Genomic DNA, 21,946 nt, shown 5'->3' on the forward strand with positions numbered 1-21,946 from the left:
TTAGAAAGTTTAAGAGCTGGGCTGGAGAGATGGCTCAGTGGTTAAGAGATCCTGAGTTCAATTCCTAGCAACCACACTGTGGCTCACAACCATCTGTAATCCAATCTGATGCCCTCCCTCTTCTGGTATGTCTGAAGACAATGCATAAAAACATATGCATGGGGCTGGTGAGATGGCTCAGTGGGTAAGAGCACCCGACTGCTTTTCCAAAGGTCTGGAGTTCAAATCCCAGCAACCACATGGTGGCTCACAACCATCCGTAATGAGATCTGACTCTCTCTTCTGGAGTGTCTGAAAACAGCTACAGTGTACTTACATATAATAAATAAATCTTTAAAAAAAAAAACAACATATGCATAAAATAAATAAATGAGAAGAAGTCAGACAGTAACTCAAACCCATGAAAGAGGACCAAAATGAGGCTGAGTTGACAGAGCGCTTGCCCAGCAGTGTACAATAGCAATATAGGGGGTATAAAATGTGCTTGGAGCCTGCCGCTTGCCAGTCCAATGTGATCACTTGGATGGATGGATGGATGGATAAATCTGTGTAGCTCAGCAGTCCTGGAGTAGGCTACTGTGGCCCACAGCAGTTCTTCCTTCCTCCCTCACAGAATCCTTGTTGTTCTCACCTGAGAAGAACCAGCAAGTTCACGGCTGAGCTCCTCCAGGGCCTTCACATTTCGTCCACAGAGGACCAGTTTAGCCCCCGCAGCATGGAAGACTTTGGCACATTCTAAGTGAAAAGAGAAGAACTCTGATAGCTGAAATTATCCAGGGCCATTTTTCCTCCAGGTAGTTCAGTTCAAAGACACTCAACCCTGCAAAAGGCCTGCTTCTCACATACTTGACATGTTATGTGTGGAGCAGTGTGGAGCTGGGAGGGAGTATGAGCTCAGTGTAGGCCTTGCATCCCAAGGTATGACACGCATGTATAAGGCAGAGAAAGGCATGAAGGTAGATAGGCTTGTGAGTGCAGTGCTCAGACTTACCATGGTGTTCTTAAATAACCCTGAGCAACCCTATGGGCATCAACTCTGCTGTAGTTGAGCAAGCCCAGCAAGCCCAGCAAGCCCAGCAAGCCCAGCAAGCCCAGCAAGCCCAGCAAGCCTAAGCAGTTTGAGACCAGCAGGCAGGAAACCTGCCCTGATAGACACTTCACTTCCACGAGTGGTACCAGCTCTCCTGTGGCTGTGGTCCCTGGACCTGTGGCCCAGCACCGCCAATGCTGCTCCCCAGACCACTGATGCAACTGGCAGATATACACGCACAGTTCTTTGGAAAATCAGGCTGGGGGCCCTTCAAGACTCCTAGCCCCAAAGGGTAGGAGCTAGAGGCAGGGGATAGTATATAAAGCACTTGAGAGGCCATGGAAGCTGATGCTGGGCCTAAGGTCTTGCTGACTGAGAAGTTGAGGCAGCAAAATTAAGTAGGGGAAACCTGGAGAGTGCCTCTTGCTCCTTGTTTACTGTCCCCAAACATGCCGTAGCTAACTCCTGGTGCCCTGACAGAGGGCAGGCCAGTGCTCGAGAATGGACTTGAGCTAGGTCTGTGGGCAACTCTAGACTTCCTGTGCTTACGGGTTCTATGATAGTCACCTAAGTTACAATATGTTTCTCTCCTTCCCTTTCTTAATACAAATAATACCTAAACCAGAGGGCACTGGAGCTGAATATCTTAAAGAAGGTAATTACTTCATTAGGTAAAGCACTATGAAATATTTTTAATACATGTCTCTGATACTTTAATCTTTTTCTGATTTTTTTCAAAGTTTTTTAAAATTTTTTTTAATGTCTTTTTTTCTTTTTTTTTTTTGGTTTTTTGAGTCAGGGCTTCTCTGTATAGCCCTGGCTGTCCTGGAACTCAGAAATTCGCCTGCCTCTGCCTCCCGAGTGCTGGGATTAAAGGCATGCGCCACCACGCCTGGCTTAATGTTTTTTTATTAGATATTTTCTTTATTTACATTTCAAATGTTATCCCCTTTCCTAGTTTCCCCTCCAAAAAGCCCCTATCCCCCCCCCACCCCCTGCTCACCAACCCACCCACTCCAGCTTCCTGGCCCTGGCAGTCCCTTACACTGGGGCATAGAGCCTTCACAGGCCCAAGGGCCTCTCCTCCCATTGATGACCTACTAGGCCATCCTCTGCTACATATGCAGCTAGAGCCACGAGTCCCACCATGTGTTTTATTTGGTTGGTGGTTTAGTCCCAGGGTTCTCTGGAGATACTGGTTAGTAAATATTGTTCCTCCTGCGGGGCTGCAAACCCCTTGAGCTCCTTGGGTACTTTCTCTAGCTCCTTCATTGGGGACCCTGTGCTCCGTCGAATGGATGACTGTGAGCATCTACTTCTGTATTTGTCAGGCATTGTTATTTATTTTATGTATATAGGTACACTGTTGTTGAACAGATGGTTGTGAGCCTTAAATTTTTAGGACTGCTCTCGCTCCTGTCAACTCTGCTCGCTCAGTCCCTGCTCGCTCCAGCCCAAAGATTTATTTATTATTATACATAAGTACATGTGGCTGTCTTCAGACACACCAGAAGAGGGCATCAGTTCTCATTATGGGTGGTTGTGAGCCATCAAATGGTTGCTGGGATTTGAACTCAGGACCTTCGGAAGAGCAGAGCCATCTCGCCAGCCCTGTTTTTTGTTTTTTTAAACATGAGCTCACGTATCCTCTTAGCTTAGTCTGGCTTTCAGACTCACCATGATGGCCTTGAACTCTTGGTCCTCCTGTCTCTATCATCCAAGTGTTAGGATACAGGCCAGGTATGCACTGCCTTGTCTGGCTAATATTTTAACATTTCCAAACTGCTCTTCAAAAGTGTTCTACAAACTAATGAGCTCGCTTAAGTGTAAATAAAGCAGGCCATTGAATATGTCTTCTCAGGACACATGGGCCCCAGACTATCCACAGGTCTCAGAACCAATCTTAGAGGCTCAGGTAGTATAGTGGCTTCTTAGGCTCCATGGCTCATAGATGGGACAAGCCTGCCTTACAGGGCAGTTCAGCCTCTGAATGCCATCACCAAAGGGTTGGCAAGAAATGTGGCTGTCATTTGCTTTCCTGAGAAGGGGCAGGGTTAAAGGGCTATGCAGTGCACACTGTGATGAACAACCTTCCCTCACACAAGAGTCAGAAGGCAGAAGAAATGCATACAGTGCCCCTCGTAAAGGAGAGAGGTGCTCCATCAACCAAGCGGCTTATGGGACAGAGGGGGACCTCACAGCCTGTGGCTGTTCCTTAGGCCTCCTGCACAGCACTCCCCAGCACATTGGGCCAGCACCCCTCACACGGCCTTCTGGAAGGAGGTGCTAGGCAGACTGTACTATGCTTTCGGGACTGCTGTCATTTCTGAAGTAAGTCCAGCACTGCCATTCACTGGCTCATCCTAAGGAGGGGCAGATGAGTGAAGAACAGAAACGCTCCTGCCCATCCCTGGGAGATCTCCAAAGCAAACAGCAAAGGTCCCCAGCACAGGTGGGGTGGGACCTGTGGGCAGACCAGAAGCCAGCACACCTGAGGCTGGACCTGCTCAGCGGGCTTCTGACATCATCCTACAGGTCAGAAGCTTGGACCCCGATGGCTTCCTCACCCCATTTTGTCCTGTCCTGACCAAAAGTGAGGAGTCATACTGGTGTACAGACAGCTTCTAGAAGATCACCTCCTAGATTCTAAATGAGCCTCGCTTCCTAGAGATGCCTAAAAGGGAAGACATTGTAACTGGGGTAAGGAGTGACAGAAGTGAGAACAGGGTGAAAGGAGTCTACTCTCACTTCATGGAAAAGCTGACCCAGGGAGGCAGGAGGGCCGAGGGAAGAGGCTGACAGCTATCTGGCTGCACACAGCCCTCAGCACTGCCAGCCTGCCTGGGCTGGAAACCATGCTTCAGGCTGACTAGAGCTGGCAGCCAGAACATCCTGCACATTTACACATGGTCATGTAGTTTAAATGCACAAAACAGAAAACAAACTTTGAGATCAGTCTGTCTGAGAAGTCACTCTGTGACCCTGACACGGCAGGAAGGACCACATGGATGCCCCTCCTAGCGGATGCTAGTGGACAGCAACCTAGCCTGGCAGCATCACAGGGGTGTCCTCTCTGAGGTGGCCGCCTGCGGCTCTGTCCCACCACCTGGATGGGTTTCTGCTGCCAAGGCCTTAAGTGGGGCAGGCTGTAAGCACTCCCATCGGAGCACAGCATGCACTGTACTCAGATGGGTTCTTCAACCACAGTTTCTGTTTCCTTCAGTGAGGCCTGGTAATAGGAGAACAAGTGCAGATGACAGAGACAATGTCCTGCGCCCTCATGTCCTGCACCTGAGTGCGCCATCCCACTGTAGCCAGCTGCCACTTTTCAAGAACTTTAAATTTTGTTTTTCCTCAAGCTAGGCGTGGTATGGTGGCACAGACCTGTAATCTCCGCAGAGGCCAGAGGATGATCACAAGTTCAAGGCCAACCTGCTCTGTTCTATATAGCAGGTTCTTAGCTAGCCAGGGTTTCACAGTAAGACCCTGTCTGAAAAAACTGAAAAATAAACAATAAACAAACTTCCTCGTTGCAGAGATCTAAGCAGCTGCTAACCAGCCTATTTATAGTAGCTGGGTAAGGTCAGAGACCTGGCCAATGGCATAGGGCCTGGCAGAGCTGTGCTTTAAAAAGTCCAAAGCTCCAACAGCCGACACAAGCGTCACCCTCAGAGACCTTGCTTACCAGCAGAGTGTCAGGGGACAGCCCCAGACCTCCCCAGGTCCCCTGGCACACTACAGACCTGTCTGCTCCTTCATGCTCCTGTAACATCCACCTTCCCGCACCTTTTACTACCTTCCCCTCCCCTCCCCCCTCGCAGGTGCATCTGTCATATCCCTATGCCCCACATATTCTCTCTGGCTGTGGCTTTAGGATTGAGTCAAACCTGGGTTTGGCTCCTGGCTCTGCAGCCGCTGCAACAAATCCTAGATCTAGTCACAGTGCCTTGACTCTCAGCTATGAGGGCACAGAGAGCACACTGGTAACTGTTCCCCCAACACACACTCACCCCCACCCCCACCCCTGTTAGGAACACTCTGCTGAGATAGCACTACTCAGCAACCACTGAGGCAAGAGTGCAGCCCAGGGCCCAAGCTTCCTCCCGGGAATGGCGCTGGAGCCACAGGGAGCTGCTATGCTGTGCAGGGCAAAGTCAGAAGAAAGAGGGCAGGATGCTCTACCTGGCAGGTCTGACGTGATCCTCCGCCTGGGCTGTGGGAGTCAGTGGCAGAGCTCCTAAAAAGGAAGGGGCTGAGACTGCATCCAGCACACTTTCCCTGAGCCTCAGAGGTATCACTGAAGGGCAGTGGCACTGAGATGAAGGCCTGGGTGAGGGAAGGAGCAGGCCCTCATGGATCTGACCTCTGACCCTGCTAAGTCCCTGATGGGGAAGAGGAAATGCATGAAAGCCAGTGCCAAGCCCCCAGCCAAAGGCCAGTGTGTCACACAAACCTGGGAAATGGTCAAAACACCGTTCACCTACTTCTCCACATCTGAAAATCCCTCTTTTCTTTTCCTTTTTTTTTTTTTTTTTTTTTTTGGTTTTTCGAGACAGGGTTTCTCTGTATAGCCCTGGCTGTCCTGGAACTCACTTTGTAGACCAGGCTGGCCTCGAACTCAGAAATCCGCCTGCCTCTGCCTCCCGAGTGCTGGGATTAAAGGCGTGCACCACCACGCCCGGCTCCTTTTTTTTTTTTTTAAAGCTTTATTATTATATGTATTATATGTAGCTTTCTTCAGACTCACCAGAAGAGGGCATCTGATCTCATTATAGATGGCTCTGAGCCACCATGTGGTTGCTGGGATTTGAACTTGGGACCTGCGGAAGAGCAGTCAGTGCTCTTACCCGCTGAATCATCTCTCCAGCCCCGAAAATCCCTCTTTTCAAGCAGCGGAGCTGAGGAAAGCTACTGCTGTCCAGAAGTAGCCTCTTCACTTGCTTTCATTCCCACAGACTTGCTCATTGCTCACATGCCCTGTTCCAACTGGACCACGGACAGGTCCCTTCTGCATGGCCTGCCACGCCTGCTGATTCCACTCCCCATGACTCCCCATCACAGACCCCATGACTTACCTCTGCCGAGACCTGAGGTGGCGCCCGTGACTACCACCACAGCATTCCTCAGGTAAGCCTTTGAGCGGATCCTCTGCAGCAGCCGGAAGAGGCTGAAGATCCCCAGGCAGCCAAACAGCAGGGGCAGGATGGTCATCTGGGAGGCCAAGTCCATGACCCTCTCCTTCAGCATACCCTTCCTGGGAGAACCAAACCAAGTTACTAGGGACAGAGTAGGAGAACTGGGGATTAGCCAAAGCTCCTTCTCTAAATTAGCAGCTCCCACTTCTGCTTCTCCATACAATGAAGTAGGGCCAGGAGGGGAGGGGAGGGGACTGGGGCTCAACCCAACTAAGTCAAGGACTTGGGGAAATTTTCTCCTTACTACAATCCCAGCTCCTTGTACTGAGCAAATCTCAGGTTAGAACAACCCTGCCTTGTCCAAATGGCCCAGGAGCTGGTCACTTCCCAGACAGCAAGAAAGTGGGTGGGCAGAGACCTTACTCAGGGAAGGACATCAGAGCTTAGGCTCAGGGACAAGGACTGGAAACCACTCCATTACTCCCTCTCGTGGCCCCTTGAGACCACAGCCAACAGTCTCAGCTGCATTTCATTGAGCCACAGCTGCACCCACAGACAAAGTCAAAACATCAGGAGTCACTGACTCAGAGGCTCCAGAAACTTAGACCCTAAATGTGGTGCAGCACCAGCACAGAGCCCCAAAGAACCGTCTTCTCTCTAGCCTGGCGGGTACCACTCCCACTCCCACCTGTCACTGCCAAATTTGGCCTCTGACCTCTTTGCTCAGGTCTGTTAACAGGAGGGATGAATTATCTTTGTACAAGATCCAGGGATACAGCTGCAAGTAGCTGTAGCAGCCTCATGCAGAGCCATCTCAGACCTCAGAAAGTCACTTCATAACAAACAAATTCTTAAAAAGACCTTGGGAATGCTGGGTTGTACCAAATGACAAAAACTCACTAAATAAATAGGATTCAATAAAGTTTAATTTTTATACCAGCATAATTAAATTAACAAACAGAACAAAATTTGTCACACACAGAGAAAAGTTTCATGTGTGTGTAACAGAAAATGTCTCAAGGTCAGTGCTGCAGCGAGCAGGCTGCCCCATCCAGCAGGGAGCAGGGAAAGAGCAGAGCTTCTCAGCCCCAGGGAAACAGGAAAGCTCAGGTACCTCATCATGAAGCCTAATGAAGCTTGAGCCAGCCACCTAGGACCGCAAGAAAAGGCCACGCCCCCCCCAAAGGCTCTGGACTGAATAACTGGTGGACCCATTTGGAGTGAATTAGGAGATGTGGCCTTATCAGGGGAGGTATGTCAGTGGGGGCCTCTGATGGATCAAGATGTGGCATCTCAGCTGTTCCTGCTGCCAAGCTCTGCAATGGACTCTAGCCCTTTGGAACTGTGAGCCAAATTAAATGCTTTCCTTTGAAAGTTGCCTTGGTCACCATGTTTTGTCCCAGAATAGTTACTAAGACTGAAGCTGGTAGGAGGGAGTGGGCTACTGCTGTAAACTCCCTCACCGTGTTGAGTTTTGGAGGTATGTGGAAACCTTTGGGATGTCAGACTAGGAAAGTGGCTGAACACTGTAAGCAGAGTTTACTGCAGCATCCTAGTCAAAGCCTGGGAGACAGTAGCAGTGCTGAGAGCTATTGGACGATGGAGGTCCAGCTCAAGTATCTCCAGACGGGAGTGATATTCATAGCCGGGCTAAAGACCATTCTTGTGATATTTTGACTGATAACCTGGCTGCTTTCTGCCTAAGGTAGTTGAGTTCTAGGACAACCAGAGTTGCACAGAGAAACCCTGTCTTGAAACCAAAACACCAAAACCAGAAAGGGGGGGGGGGAGGGGGAGAGAGAGAGAGAGAGAGAATATGAATGAGAATTTGCCCCTAAGGCTAAATTAAAAATGAGTGGAGAAGATCCACAGGCAATCCTGTCCTGTCCTGTGGTTCTTAGTACCACCCTTATGCTAGTTTACAACAAAACAGGGCAAGCGCGGCAAACATAAAGTGTACAGTGTGAACAGAAAGAGCGCCAGCAAATGGAGCGTAGGAGAATGAGTTGCGCTGAAAGGGATGAGGAAATCCAGGAAGCCAGCTCTTGGGAAAGGGAGGGCTGCCCTCAGACCAAGACCCCACCCACCTCAAATTCCATCTTGTGAAAAGAAGAGGCCTGGGGAATCTTCTGTTCCTAAAAAGTAACAAAGGAAGCCGGGTGGTGGTAGTGCACACCTTTAATTCCAGCACTTAGGAGGCAGGAGGGGTAGGTGCATCTATGAGTTCTGGGCCAGACTGGACGATACAGTAAGGGTCAGGACAGCTGGGGGGGGGGGGGCAGGCTACACAGAAAAACCCTGTCTCAAAAAGTCAAAAAAAAAAAAGCAACAAAGGAAAAGCTTCAACTGCAGAGGGCCAGGCTCCACCCCAAGCAGCCAGCCAGACTTGGCAGTGTCACTCATGTGGTTTTGGCTTTAGAGTTCTGGAGAGTACACCAGCAAAGGCACTGTGGAACCTTCCTCTGCAATAAAGGACGTGCTGAGGCCAGGCATGTGGCGGGGAGTCCCTACAGGCCATGATGTGCAGCTGTGAAGGTGCAGCCTACAACACTGAAGATCCTAAGATGTTAGAGCTGTGCCCAGAGAGTGGGACCAGCCAAGAGAGAAGCATGGAGGCGTCCAGGCCCTTTGACATCGGACACACTACAGGAGTTGGAGTTTGCCCTGCTGGGTTTCCATCTTGCTTTGGCCTAGTGTTTCCTCACTGTGCCCCATTCCTCTTTTTTGGGATGGTGACACGTAGCCTGTGGTATTGTATGTTAGAAATTATGTAACTTGCTTTTTTATTTTATAGGAGGTTACAATTAAGAGATTAATCAATCTCTTACCTTGACTCTCAGAAGAGACTCTGGACTTTTAAACGACCGAGGTACTGAGTCCAACCTTTGTTGTTAGACTAAATGCATTTCGTATTAAGATATGGCTACAAGCCTATGGGGCCAGGGAGTAGAACGTGGACGTTTGAATGAGAATGGCCCTCATGTTTATGGAACTGTTTGGGCAAGATTAGCCAAAGCCTTGTTCAGGAAGGTGTGCCACTGGGGCAGGCTTTGAGGTTTCAAAAGACTTGTGCTGTTCCCCGTGTCTGTACAGTTTCCTACTTGCAGGTCGAGATGCGAGCACTCAGCTGTTCCTTTGCTCCGCCATCATGGGCTCTATTCTCTGGGACTATAAGCCCAATTAAATGCTTCCTTTTATAAGTTGCCTTGGTCATGATGTTTTGTCACAGCAATAGAGAAGTAACTATGACACTGTCCACCCAGGACTAACAGGACCCATCCTCAGCCCATGCCACTGTCTGTGAGGCGTGTCCACAGCTGCACTCATTCCTTCTGTCAAGCCATGTCAGAGGCAGACACACAATAAATTAGACATCAGGGCCAACTCTCCACACTAACTCAGTATAACCATCATGGGAAAGACATTCACAGAGCAAGCCATTTGTACTGTACTGATGAGCCGGGTTCAATTATGACATAATCTTCCCAAGTAGGTGAAAATGTTTATACGCTGTGCTACATAGTTTTAAGGAGGGAACCTCAACTGAGAAAATGCCTCCTTAAGATCCAGTTGTAAGGTATTTTCGTAATTAGTGACTTATGCAGTGCATTGCGGGTGGTGCCAACCCTGGGCAAGTGTTCCTGGGTTCTGTAAGAAAGCATGCTGAGCAAGCCAGGGGGAGCAAGCCAGTAAAGAACACCCCTCCATGCCCCTGCATCAGCTCCTGCCTCCAGGTTCCTGCCCTGACTTCCTCCCTCAATGACAGACTATTGTGTGGACATGGAAGGCAAATAAACCGTTTGCTACCCAAGCTGCTTTTGGCCATAGTGTCTCATCACAGTGATAATAACCCTAACTAAGATACGTTCATTTTTCCACTACTCAAATACCCTTTCTACACTGCAGAACACATGAATACACCTATGGGCCCCCAGGCTGCTTAGACCTTCCAGGCCTCTCTGGTTTTTTGGTTTTTTTTTTTTTGCTGTTGTTTTTCAAGGCAGGGTTTCTCTGTATAGCCCTGGCTGTCCTGGAACTCATTCTGTAGACCAGGCTGGCCTTGAATTCAGAAATCCACCTGCCTCTGCCTCCCAAGTGCTGGGATTAAAGGCGTGCACCACCACTGCCCAGCTTCTTCCAGGCTTCTCTGAAAGGGCCGGATGGATAGGCCAAGAGAGATAGGCTAATCCTATTGAAAAGTTGAAGGAAATTTTGTGTCAGGCAATCATATTTCCAGATTAAGAAATAAATCTTCTATATAAAGCAAGGTCAAAGATAAGCTTGTTTTCTTTCAAAATGGCATACAGAAGGGCTTAAATTGATTTATAAAGTATGCATTTTTCATCCAAATGCTTATTAGCTTCTAGTTCAGGGTGTGGCCAAATCATGGACAGATGAGGAAGGCCAGGGTGACAGTATACAAAGGAGTCAGATCTCAGCACTCAAGAGGTAGAGATGGTGGGATATCTATGAGTCTGAGGCTAGCCTGGTGAGAGTCTGTCTCAAAAACAAAAATTAAAAAGAAAAAGCCCAACCCAACCCAATAACAGAACAGGGGTGTGGGGGGGCTTACTTTGCTCACATTTTCCAGACATCAACTGGTAGGAAAAGGGATAGACTCTTCCTGGGGCTGTCTGACAATAGTGGGAAGCAGGACAGGAAACAGGGAGAGCTCCCTGGTCAGGAAGTGAAGACGTGCCACCTATACATGCAGCATGTCCACCAGTCACCTGCCAATGAGGGACCTAGGGCCTGAACTTGCACTAACGAGCCATGTAAATTGGCACAAGGAAGTGACAGGGCCGAGGGGCTCCCAGGCTGCCAGGGTGATGAGCTCTCACATTCGGCTGCTCTTTTTCTCTTCCACCAAGAGGTGTTGTGGCAATGGCTTCAAGAATACGAACTTAGACATAAACTATGTCACCCGTGATATTACTCATTTCAATTACTTTGGCCAAAGTTCATCATTGTAAGTCAGAGATGGAATCTGTTCCCAAGACTCCTTTATTCTTTAAAGCAATGTTTTAGAACTCAAATCATCGGTAGGAACAGGCAGATGTAATCTCATCAGAAACTATGCACAGAAATTAAACATCTAAATCTGAAAATCACTAGACAGGTCCTAAGAACTCTGCAGGGCACAGGGAGAAATTGGTCCAGGTCTGTAAAAAGGCAATCATGAGATACTGAGCCATACTACAAGGAAACAGGGCCAAAGGGCAGACAGGCTCCAATGTAAGACTAAAATTTAGCTGAAATCTGAAATTTCCTATTGACTTTCCAAAAGTCTGAGCAGGGCCAGTTATAATGACGGACAGTTGTAATGCCAGCACTCAAGGCAAAAGCGGAAGGAATGGCCAGTAAGTACCAGACCAGACAGACAGAGAAGAGGACGTAGGGAGGGACGGACACCAAGACCACTGGCCAATTCTTCAACCCCAACTCTGGTTAACCATTAGCAACTAGAGAGCCCACCTGCTCTGCACCATCTGAAGTTTGAGAACCACCTTCTCTTCGGTCCGAGCTCCTAGCCACCTTTGCCGTTGAGTACTCAGAGACTTTGGCCTGAACCCCAAGTCGCCTATCAAGTCAGAGTCAGCAGTGTGTGGCCTCACACCCAGTCTCCTCCCAGCTTTGTTTATGAAATACGGCCAGGTCCGTGTAGCCAACCAGCACAGGCCTCACTGTTGCTGTTGGTTTCTCTCTATACAATTTCTATTATCTTTCTTTTCCCTCTGTAGCCTAGAGTCCTGGCTGCCTACCCTCCAGTCTCCAGCCAAAAGGCTGCTCTGTCATTTGTACGAATATCTTTAACCCTCTCTTTTTAGTCTCCCTTTCACAAAACTCCTACAGCTCAGCCCTGCCTCTTTTCTTTCTGTCTACCATTCCTCCTGCGTATCTATTCCTCTACATGGAAGCCGTTACTGATCACGGATCTCCCTAGTACACCAGTACACTCAGTACTGCTGGTGTCCCTTTATGCTCCAAAGCATTCAATGCTTAAGGAAGGAATGACTCTCGTATCAGCAACTGGTACTCCATTTTCATGCTTTGTTGACTGCAGTGCACTTATTTCTCTTGGGCTGGGTCCACTCCCTGTTAGCAGCTCTCCTGGGCAGGTGTACAGTGACCTGAGCATCTCCAACATCTTGGCATCTTCAATGCAATCCAGGCTTCAACTTCAGAGCTTCACACAGTAGCCTTTCTGGGCCTCCATGCAGGGACACTTCTGACACACGCCTGGCCTCGGCAGCTTTCCTTAGCCTCGGAGGGAGATCCCATGATCCCTTCTTGTATTCTTGACTTTAAGAATGGACCACTTTGGACCACTACAGGCCAACTTGCAGTGGAAGTCTGAGGATGAAGCCTGGTGCCCTGTACAAATATAAAGGAGAAGCATCACCTCATCCTACAACAGCCTGTCCTGAACACTACAGTGGAATGGCAAGCTGGAAAACAACTGCACACACGGGGCGGAATCTGCCCTAGAGAAAGAATATCACACGCAGCAAAGCCAGAAGGGCAAAGCCATATGTGGCAGTTTGAATGAAAATGGCCCCCATAGGCTCACAGATTTGAATAGCTGGTCACGACTCCTATTTGAAAGGATTAGGAGTATGGCCTTGTTGGAGGAAGTGTGTCACTGATGGTGGACTTTGAGGTTTCAAAAAGCCCATTCCAAGCCCCACGTCTCTCTCTTCTTGCTCCTGCAAATCCAGATGTAGAGCTCTGAACTCCTTCTCTAGCATGTCTGCCTGTATACCACTATGCTTCCCACCATGATGACAATGGACCAAGCCTCTGACTGTAAGCAAACCCCCATTAAGTGCTTTCTTCCATACGAGTTGGTGTGTCACGGTGTCTCTTCACAGCAATGGAAGAGCATAACGAAAAAAAAAAAGCAGGGCTGGAGAGATGGCTCAGCGGTTAAGAGCACTGACTGATCTTCTGAAGGTCCTGAGTTCAAATCCCAGCAACCACATGGTGGCTCACAACCATCCGTAATGAGATCTGACTCCCTCTTCTGGAGTGTCTGAAGACAGCTACAGTGTACTCACATATAATAAGTAAAGAGTATATATATTAAAAAAAAAAAAAAAAAAAAAAAGACCAACAGGCAAGAAAGGTATGAACAGGCAACTGCATAGCCTCTTGCTAAAAAAAAAAAAAAAAAAAAAAAAAAAAAAAAAAAGAAAGTGGGCTATTTCTGTGACAGGCCTGACCGTGCTGCTTCTCGGTGGAATGTGGAGCTTGAGTTAGGAAAGCAGTTGAATACTTTTATTAAGTCGGCTCATGAGCCATGCAAGTAGCAGACTCATGGAAGATAATGAGCCTGGCAGCAATGTAGGCTTCAGAGGAGAAGACTATTACTAAGTGGCCTAGACACCTGGTCTTGTGACACTTGACACTTTGGTGTCAAATGATGTAGCAGCTCTGCCCTTGTCCAAAAAGTCTGGCTGAAGCAGAACTGAGGAGTTTCTGGTTAATAGCACTGGCAGAGGAGATTTCAAGGCAATCTAGTATTGACTGTGTCACATGGTTGATAGCGGTCACTCTTAGGCAGACCTATGATGAAAAGGAGCAAGCTGAGCAAGGAGAAATTAAAAGTGAACACTTGGAGGAGAAACGGAGCACCAGGAAGTGGGATGGAGATAAAAAGTTTAAAGAAAAGCCTGACGCTAAGGGAGTGGCAACCTCAGGGCAAGATCCCACCCAGCTGAGCTCCTAATTCATGAAAAGGAATTACAGCAATTTCTATTTTATGTATATAAGTACACTGTAACTGTCTTCAGACACACCAGAAGAGAGCATCAGATTCCACTATTGATGACTGTGAGCTACCATGTGGTTGCTGGGAATTGCACTCAGGACCTTGGAAAAGCAGAGCAGTTAGTGCTCTTAACCCCCACCCCACCCCCCCCCGCCCCCGAGCCATCTCTCCAGCCCCATGAAAAGGAATTAAAGAAAAGCTTGAGCAGTGACAGAAACCATCAAGCCCAGAAAGCTGGTGAAAATGTATTTGAACAAAGAGGCCAAGCTCCAGTCCCAGCAAACAGAAGGTAGCAGTGCCGGCCACATGGTTCTTCTGGCTTTAAAGTCAAGAATACATGAAGGGATCATGGGATCTCCCTCCGAGGCTAAGGAAAGCTGCCGAGGCCAGGCGTGTGTCAGAAGTGTCCCTGCATGGAGGCCCAGAGAGGCTACTGTGTGAAGCTCTGAAGTTGAAGCCTGGATTGCATTGAAAATGCCAAGATGTTGGAGATGCTCAGGTCCCTGTACACCTGCCCAGGGGAGCTGCTAACAGGGAGTGGACCCAGCCCAAGAGAAATAAGTGCACTGCAGTCAACAAAGCTGAAAGGAGCTGGAGATCTGAAGAGCACTTTGACACCAACATGGGAGATACAGAATTTGAAGTTTTTGGTCTTACTCTCACCCAGTACTTCCTCATTATGCTGTTTTCTCCCTTTTGGAATAGTAGTGTATATCCTTTCCCCCTGCAAGTTGGAAGTGTGCGATCTGCTTATTGGAGCCAGGGAGCAGAATGTGGTGGTTTGAATGAGAAGGTCTGCCACAAGCTCACAGATCTGAATACTCAGTCACCAGAGTGGTACTATTTAAAAGGATTAGGAGGTGTGTGGCCTTGTTGGAGGAAGTATGTCATGGGGCGGGTGTGTGTGTGTGTATGTGTGTAACTGAGATTTCAAAAAGCCCATTCTAAGCCCAGAGTCTCTCTCTTGCTGCTGCCACCATACTACTCCCTGCCATGATGATAATGAACTAAACCTCTAATACTGTAAGCCAGCCCCAGTTAAATACTCCCTTTTATAAGAGTTGCTGTGGGCCAGGCAGTGGTGGCGCATGCCTTTGATCCTAGCACTTGGGAGGCAGAGGCAGGCCAATTCTGAGTTCAAGGCCAGCCTGGTCTACAGAGTGAGTTCCAGGACTCACAGATGGTGGCTCACAACCATCTGTAATGGGATCTGATGCCCTCTTCTGTCTTCTGGTGTGTCTGAAGACAGCGACGGTGTACTCACATATATGAAATAAATAAATCTGAGAGAGAGAGGAGAGGAGGGGAGGGGAGGGGAGGGGAGGGGAGGGGAGGGGAGGGGAGGGGAGGGGAGGGGAGGGGAGGGGAGGGGAGGGGAGGGGAGGGGAGGGGAGGGGAGGGGAGGGGAGGGGAGGGGAGGGGAGGGGAGGGGAGGGGAGAGGAGAGGAGAGGAGAGGAGAGGAGAGGAGAGGAGAGGAGAGGAGAGGAGAGGAGAGGAGAGGAGAGGAGAGGAGAGGAGAGGAGAGGAGAGGAGAGGAGAGGAGAGGAGAGGAGAGGGAAAAGCAGCAAGCGCATTCCAAGTTAAATTAAATGAGGTTATCCTGGACAGAGTTTCAGCTTACTCTCAACATAAAGCCCTTCATGTAGTTAGTCATTTTAGGCTGGCCTATTTTGTGGTAAAATGGCTAACAACAGCAACAGTAGCAACAACAGCAACAGTAACAACAACAGCAACAGTAACAACAACAACTGGGACTGTCTGAGCCACTGCACTGAAGTCAACATCACTCCTGTCAACCCTCAAATCATTATGCCCAAGCCACAACTATGCACCAGTAGACTAGAGCTTAGGTTATAGTCCTTTAATGGGTATATTATGTCACAAAGTTCCTTTCCCAAACTCCTGTGTAACTATAGCTTTGAAACACATCTTTACAATATAACTAGGAGCAGCCATTCTGGCCTATGACGAACCACATACATAATGATGATGGCCCATAAGATTACACAGTCTTCTGACATTGTAGCAATCTCGGTTTGTGCAAATACACAGTCAAATGTTTACGTAATGACAGCATTGTATCCAACCGCTAAGCTGCACATGGCTGTATACTGTTTTTTCCAAACAACTCTGAAACAGACCAGCTTATAAAGGCTAGAACAATCAACCACATACTCACTTACCCAGCTTGGACTCTTCTGTGAACACCATCGGGTCCTTTAAGGCAGGTGAGTTCCAAGCCTGGGATTTAAGAGCTACAAGATCTCCCAGTCCTTAGCCAAAGACACCCAGATAAGACAAGACTTGCACCTTTAAGATATATGCCGTGGGGGCTGGAGAGATGGCTCAGTGGTTAAGAGCACTGACTGTTCTTCCAAAGGTCCTGAGTTCAATTCCTAGCAACCACATGGTGGCTCACGACCATCTGCAATGTGATCTGATGCCTTCTTCTGGTGTGTCTGAAGACACCTACAGAGTACTCATATACATAAAATAAATAAATCTTTAAAAAAAAAAAAAAAAGCTCTATGCCGTGTTCCTTCACTCTGCGTCCCTCCAGCATCCCACGCTGTGGAGCCTCCTCCACTCTTCCACACACCCCTCTAACTCTGCTGTGCTTCCCTCTTAGCTTTTCTCATTTAGACACATTGTTTAGTTTTTCTCATCTTCATTTTTTTTTTGCCTACTAAAATAAAACTTGACGGCTGGGTAGTGGCAGTGCATTCCTTTCATCTCAACAATTAGGAGGCAGAGGTCTCTGAGTTCAAGACCAGCCTGGTCTACAGAAACCCTATCTTGGGAAAAAAAACAAAACAAAAGTTGTCAGTCACAGCTGTGCACACCTTCAGTTCCAGCACTGTGAAGGCTAAAGCTGAGGGGTGAGTTTGATGCCAGCCTAGACTCCATAACGACACTGTGAAATAGGGAGGAAAAAGAAAACAGGACTAAGCTACATTTTCCTCTTTCTTTTTTTTTTTTGTTTTTCATTTTTTGGTTTTTTTGTTTTTGTTTTTTTTTCGAGACAGGGTTCTCTGTGTAGCCCTGGCTGTCCTGGAACTCACTCTGTAGACCAGGCTGGTACATTTTCCTCTTAGATAGGCATGTGTGTTACTAGAACATAGTGACTTTATTCTGCTATTCTTACCAAATCCCTAGTCAATCTGTAACTCAGAAAAGAATTTTTCTTTTCACCTTTATTTTATGTGCATTTATTTTGCCTACATGTATGTCTATGTGGGAGTGTCAGATCTTAGGGTTATAGTTATGTGCTGCCAAAATTTATGTGCTAAGATTTGAACCTGGGTCCTCTGGAGGAGCAGTCAGTGTCCTTAACCACTGAGCCATCTCTCCAGCCCCCTCAGGGGGAAAACAAAACTGAGCAAAGAGTCTTTCCAATATAGCAAATAGTTTCTCAGAGTCTGTTCTCTAGAAGGAAAAGAAAAGCCCACTTAACCTGCTAATCCATGTACTAGAATAAAAATAAATGATCCCAAACGAACTCTAATGTTGGAAAGGAAAAATTAAACCAGCAAGGAAGGGTCACCCGGCTCATAAAATAAGAAATGTCTAAGTCTGAGAGTTCGTAAAACTTTCAAGACTCAACAAGGCCTGCCGGGTCCTGACAGCTGTATGAATAAACACCATGCTGAGGATCGGTCAGAGAGCAAATGATTGCTGGCAGAGAAGCCTGTTCAGTGGTGGAGCTGCCTGCAAGGTGAACAGAAACCAATAACGTAGCTCCCATTCCGAGACAGACATTTCAGGGATGCAGACGCCTTTGAATTATTCCTTTCCTCCATGTAATTCCTCACCCAGTCACCTTAACAAACTCACCCATTTACCAAGCTAGACTGGGATGAACCTGCTCTCTACCTGGAGTGAATAGACATTTTGTATCTTCCAAAAAAAGTAAGTCTACCTGGGTCTGGCCTCCAGCTCCTGACCTTGTGACCTCCTGCCTGGGGAGTAATTGCAACTGCCAGCATCCCCAAGTGCCTGGCACTGGGGTGTGAGGATGAATCTGAGCCTCCATACTAAGCGGGTGCACAGGACTTGTAACAATCTTTCAATAATTTCTTTTACAATGACCAACTCAAAGGCAATCTTGTTTCCCTGGATGAGCATGGCTTTTGCATAGAGAAACGTGTCTAAAAGCCTGCCTCCCCTCATTAACTTGCTGCAGCTAAGCTTCCAGGACTCTTCTGAAATGTAGAGATACTACTACTGACTTTATCCTCTGCTGTGATGAGGAAAGTGGGTATCTACAATAGACAGATAGTGGTGGGTCCTCCAGTTAGTTTCCCTTCCTGCACTTCTAAAACAAGTAGATCTTGATGGCTAATTCAAACCTTATCACTAAGGAGTCCCTTGCCACCTGCTACTTCTCTAAAGCTTTCCACTACCCCTACAGGGTTACAAGACTGAAAAGTCTTTACAGGCAATTCCACTAAAAGTAGCAATTCCATCTGTGGAGAGATGTCTCAGCAGTTAAAGAGCACTGACCACTCTTCCAAAGGTCCTGAGTTCAATTCCCAACAACCACATGGTGGCTTACAACCATCCGTAATGAGATCTGATGCCCTCTTCTGGTGTGTCTAAAGACAGCTACAGTGTACTTATATATAATAAATAAATAATTTTTTTTTTTAGTAGTAAGTACATGTACCTCTGAGGTACAAAGATACCCACCTGAAATTTCTAGGTTACAAACTTCTAGGAGGGCTTGTTGTTCAAAGGGCCTGCTATGGTATGTTAGTGTTCATTATGGACAGTGGGGTCAAGGGCCTCCAGGCTGTGGGGTATGGGAAGCTCTAAGGACAGAGAGCCAATGAAGGTTGTGGATATCCACAGTGGAGACTCTGTTAATTACTGTATTGACATTGCCTGCACCGTGTATTGCTCAGACAGGATGTGCTGGGCACTAAAGATCATGCTGCCCTGGGACCCAAGTGTTAAGGTCAGCCCTAAGAACCCTCTGCTTGACCATCTGAGCATCCTGGATCCCAAACATGAGATCCTGCCCACTACCACCATCTCAGAACAAAAAGGTGGGAAGCCAGAGCCAACTAACATGTCCCAGCCAGTGCCTACAGGGTCTTAGCAGCTGCATCTGGAGGCTGGCAGTTGTCCTGTAAAGACATTTAATAAAATATCGCATAAAAAGAAAAATAACAAAATTAAATACCCACCTGAGAGCTAGTGCAAGTGTTTGTGTGGAAAGGAGTTTGTATTAGCTCTCAAATCACTATACTAAAGGCTAATGAACTGAGAGTAATGTATGTGTACCATGTGTTGAGTACATGTAGCCAGTAGCTAAGCCCTTGCAGGCAAAAACGTATTTACACTTCACTACTGCCATATTTCTAAAGTTTTAACTGAAGAAACGGTCGCTGAATGTTTAAGGCATCCGCCCAAAGTAGCACCCGCTAACCAGCCCAGTTAGGGTTGGAAGAGTGTCTAATCTAGGAAAGCTGTTCTCATGGATGTTCCAGAGTCAGAATCTTGCTCGCCCTTTCCGAAAACCCAGATCTTCTAACCATCCCCGGGCAGGGGTGCCACTGGGGTCACGCCACAGTAGCTATGCACATGCGACCTTGCGCGCTCAAGGCTCCAGACCCTGAAACGCACACACAGAGACCAGGCGATCTCCGCGATGAGCGTGCCGGGCCGGGGTGCCTGAACCCTGTTTCCTTCACTGTGGGGCGCCGCGGGGAACCGGAAGCTATCAGGATCCACAGCCTCCCCAGAGCGTGCTCCGCCTCACTCAGTCACTTAAAGCAGATGTACCCCGCGCCTCCGCTTTAGACCGGACACCGTCCTCATTCCCACTCACCAAGAGGTTGCAACATCCCCAGTCTTTACCTAGAGGACGGAGAGACCATGGTCAATCAACTTCATGCTCCCGCCTCGGAATTGACGAAATGCAGCTTGGCTCAGTCCAATCACAACACTCGGGAAGTACATGCGCTCTGGAGATGCGCCCAACAGCCATAGAGTTTAGCCTTTGCGGTCTGAGTGACGTCAGTCTGCTTAAGTCCTATACCGTAAATCTTCCGGAGGAAAATTCTAAGTAGTGATTTGGGTTCCATCGGTTTTCAGAAAAACTGAACTTGCTCTGCAAAGCTGAGTTTGATGGCATATGGCTGTTATCCGAGTACTGGGGAAATGAAGGGAGGCAGCTCAGAAATACAAGGTCCCCTTCGGGCTAGGCTGCATGACACTGCCTCAAAAAGCAAAAATAAATGCTACAGCTGCCAAGATTATTATAAACAGCGATGTGATGTTGTTACAAAAATGGGGAAAGGGGGCTCGGTTTTGTTTTGTTTTTTAAGGAGGTTAGAAACAGACCTACACGTAGTCAATTTTCCTTCCAACAAGGAGCCATGTTTAACACAACTAGGAACGTACTATTCTAGTATTACTATAATATATATACATATATATCACTATTATATATAATATTAGTACTAGTAGTAGTTAGTGCTAAGTCTAGGAACTTTCTTTATTCTTTTTCTTTCTTTCCCCCCCCCCCAACCCCGCCTCTTTTTGGGTTTTTGAGACCTGTGCTTTCTTTATGTAACCTTGGCTGTCTTGGAACTTGTTCTTTACACCAGGCTGACCTCGAACTCACAGAGATCCGCCGGCCTCTGCCTTCCAAGTGCTGTGAGTTCAAGACTAGCCTGGTCTACATCGCGAGTTTCAGGACACCCAGGACTACAGAGAGAGACCTTGTCTCAAAATAATAACAACAACATCAACAACACAAGAGAGTGAATAAGCAGTAAAATTTGTAATACATATAGCTGGAAATAAATTTTATTTCAAAAGATACAAAGTTTGCAAAAATTTTTTTATTATTTTAGTTTTTCAAGACAGGGTCTCTCTGTGTAGTCCCAGTTGTCCTGGAATTTACTCTGTAGACCAGGCTGACCTCAGAGGTCTGCCTGCCTCTGTCTTCTGAGTGATGGGATTAAGGGCATGAGCCACTATTGCTCAGCAAATTTATTTTATGTTCATTTTTGTCTGTTTATTATAGATGGGAGGAGCTTGCATAAAGATATTTCATGCAAGTTTATAATGTACATTGGGCATACTCTCCTGCATTCTCTCTAGCCTCCTCTTCCCACTCCCACTTAAGTGTAAGGAGTCACACAGACACACACCCTTCTCTGTGTAAGCTGAAGCCAAGTAGAGAGTCGGGATTTCCATCCCTCCTTACTGACAAGACCACTCCCCACATGTGAAAAGAGGCCATGCAGAGAGCAATAACTAGACACTCTTTCCCCTCCCAGCCGAGGCAGCGTCCATGGAGACTTATTAGAAGTCTGGACTTCATTTGTACCAAATAGTAACAGAGAGTTCCTCTAGGTGTCAGTGAAGGACAAGTGGAATTTACAGACTCCCACATCCATCTGCCAATAGCAAAAAGGCATAAGATTCCCCTGCCAAAGTATTGTCCAAGGAAGCCAGCTTAAACGGAAAATGGAAATAGGATTCAGACTCCTAAGGTACTTAGAAGTCCAGGTTTCTGTCAAAAAGCACTAGCTTTGGGCTAGAATATATGGCACAGTGTTAGAGTACTTGTAAGCATATGCAATGCACCCAGTTTTATCCGTAGCACAAGAATGAAAATTGAAAAGCATATGTTTTTATTAAGAAACTGAACTTTTTTCTTTTTTAACATTTTTTATATTTATATTAGTCCTTTGAGAATTTTGTACAATTTTTTTAAAGATTTATTTATTTTATGCATGTGAGTACACTGTCCTTCTCTTCAGACACACCAGAAGAGGGCATCAGATCCCCATTACAGATGGTTGTGAGCCACCATGTGGTTGCTGGGAATTGACCTCAGGACCTCTGGAAGAATAGCCACTGCTCTGCTGAGCCATCTCCAGGTCAACTTTTTTCTTTTAAAGTCTTTATATGTATGGCTGCCTCACCTACATATATGTTTATGTACTAATTGTGTGCCAAGTTCCCAGAGTCTCCAGAAGAGGTTATCAGAT

At 47.3% G+C, this 21,946-nt stretch overlaps 1 protein-coding gene and 1 pseudogene across 3 annotated transcripts in view; one reads left to right on the top strand and one right to left on the bottom strand.

The window, feature by feature from the left end:
• The window catches only part of Dhrs7b (dehydrogenase/reductase 7B), a 29,116-nt gene extending 9,177 nt beyond the window's left edge, over positions 1-19,939 (bottom strand). The window contains exons 1-3 of one of the 3 annotated variants that reach the window (XM_021176909.3): positions 19,800-19,939; positions 6,106-6,284; positions 632-735 (exon numbers count right to left, since the gene is read on the bottom strand). In XM_021176909.3, coding sequence (XP_021032568.1) covers positions 632-735; positions 6,106-6,284; positions 19,800-19,819 — 303 coding nt within the window. In that variant the 5' untranslated portion in view covers positions 19,820-19,939. Of the gene's footprint in view, positions 1-631; positions 736-6,105; positions 6,285-11,640; positions 11,775-19,770 lie in introns of those variants that run through there. The other 2 variants (XM_021176910.3, XM_085829957.1) reach the window with 2 other exon arrangements.
• On the top strand, positions 18,702-19,171 carry LOC110306180 (small ribosomal subunit protein uS3 pseudogene; annotated as a pseudogene).
• Positions 19,940-21,946: the final 2,007 nt, after the last annotated feature.

Source organism: Mus caroli, unplaced genomic scaffold, assembly GCF_978045245.1.
Source record: "Mus caroli unplaced genomic scaffold, Mus_caroli_1 scaffold_13, whole genome shotgun sequence".
NCBI classification, from domain to species: Eukaryota; Metazoa; Chordata; class Mammalia; order Rodentia; family Muridae; genus Mus; species Mus caroli.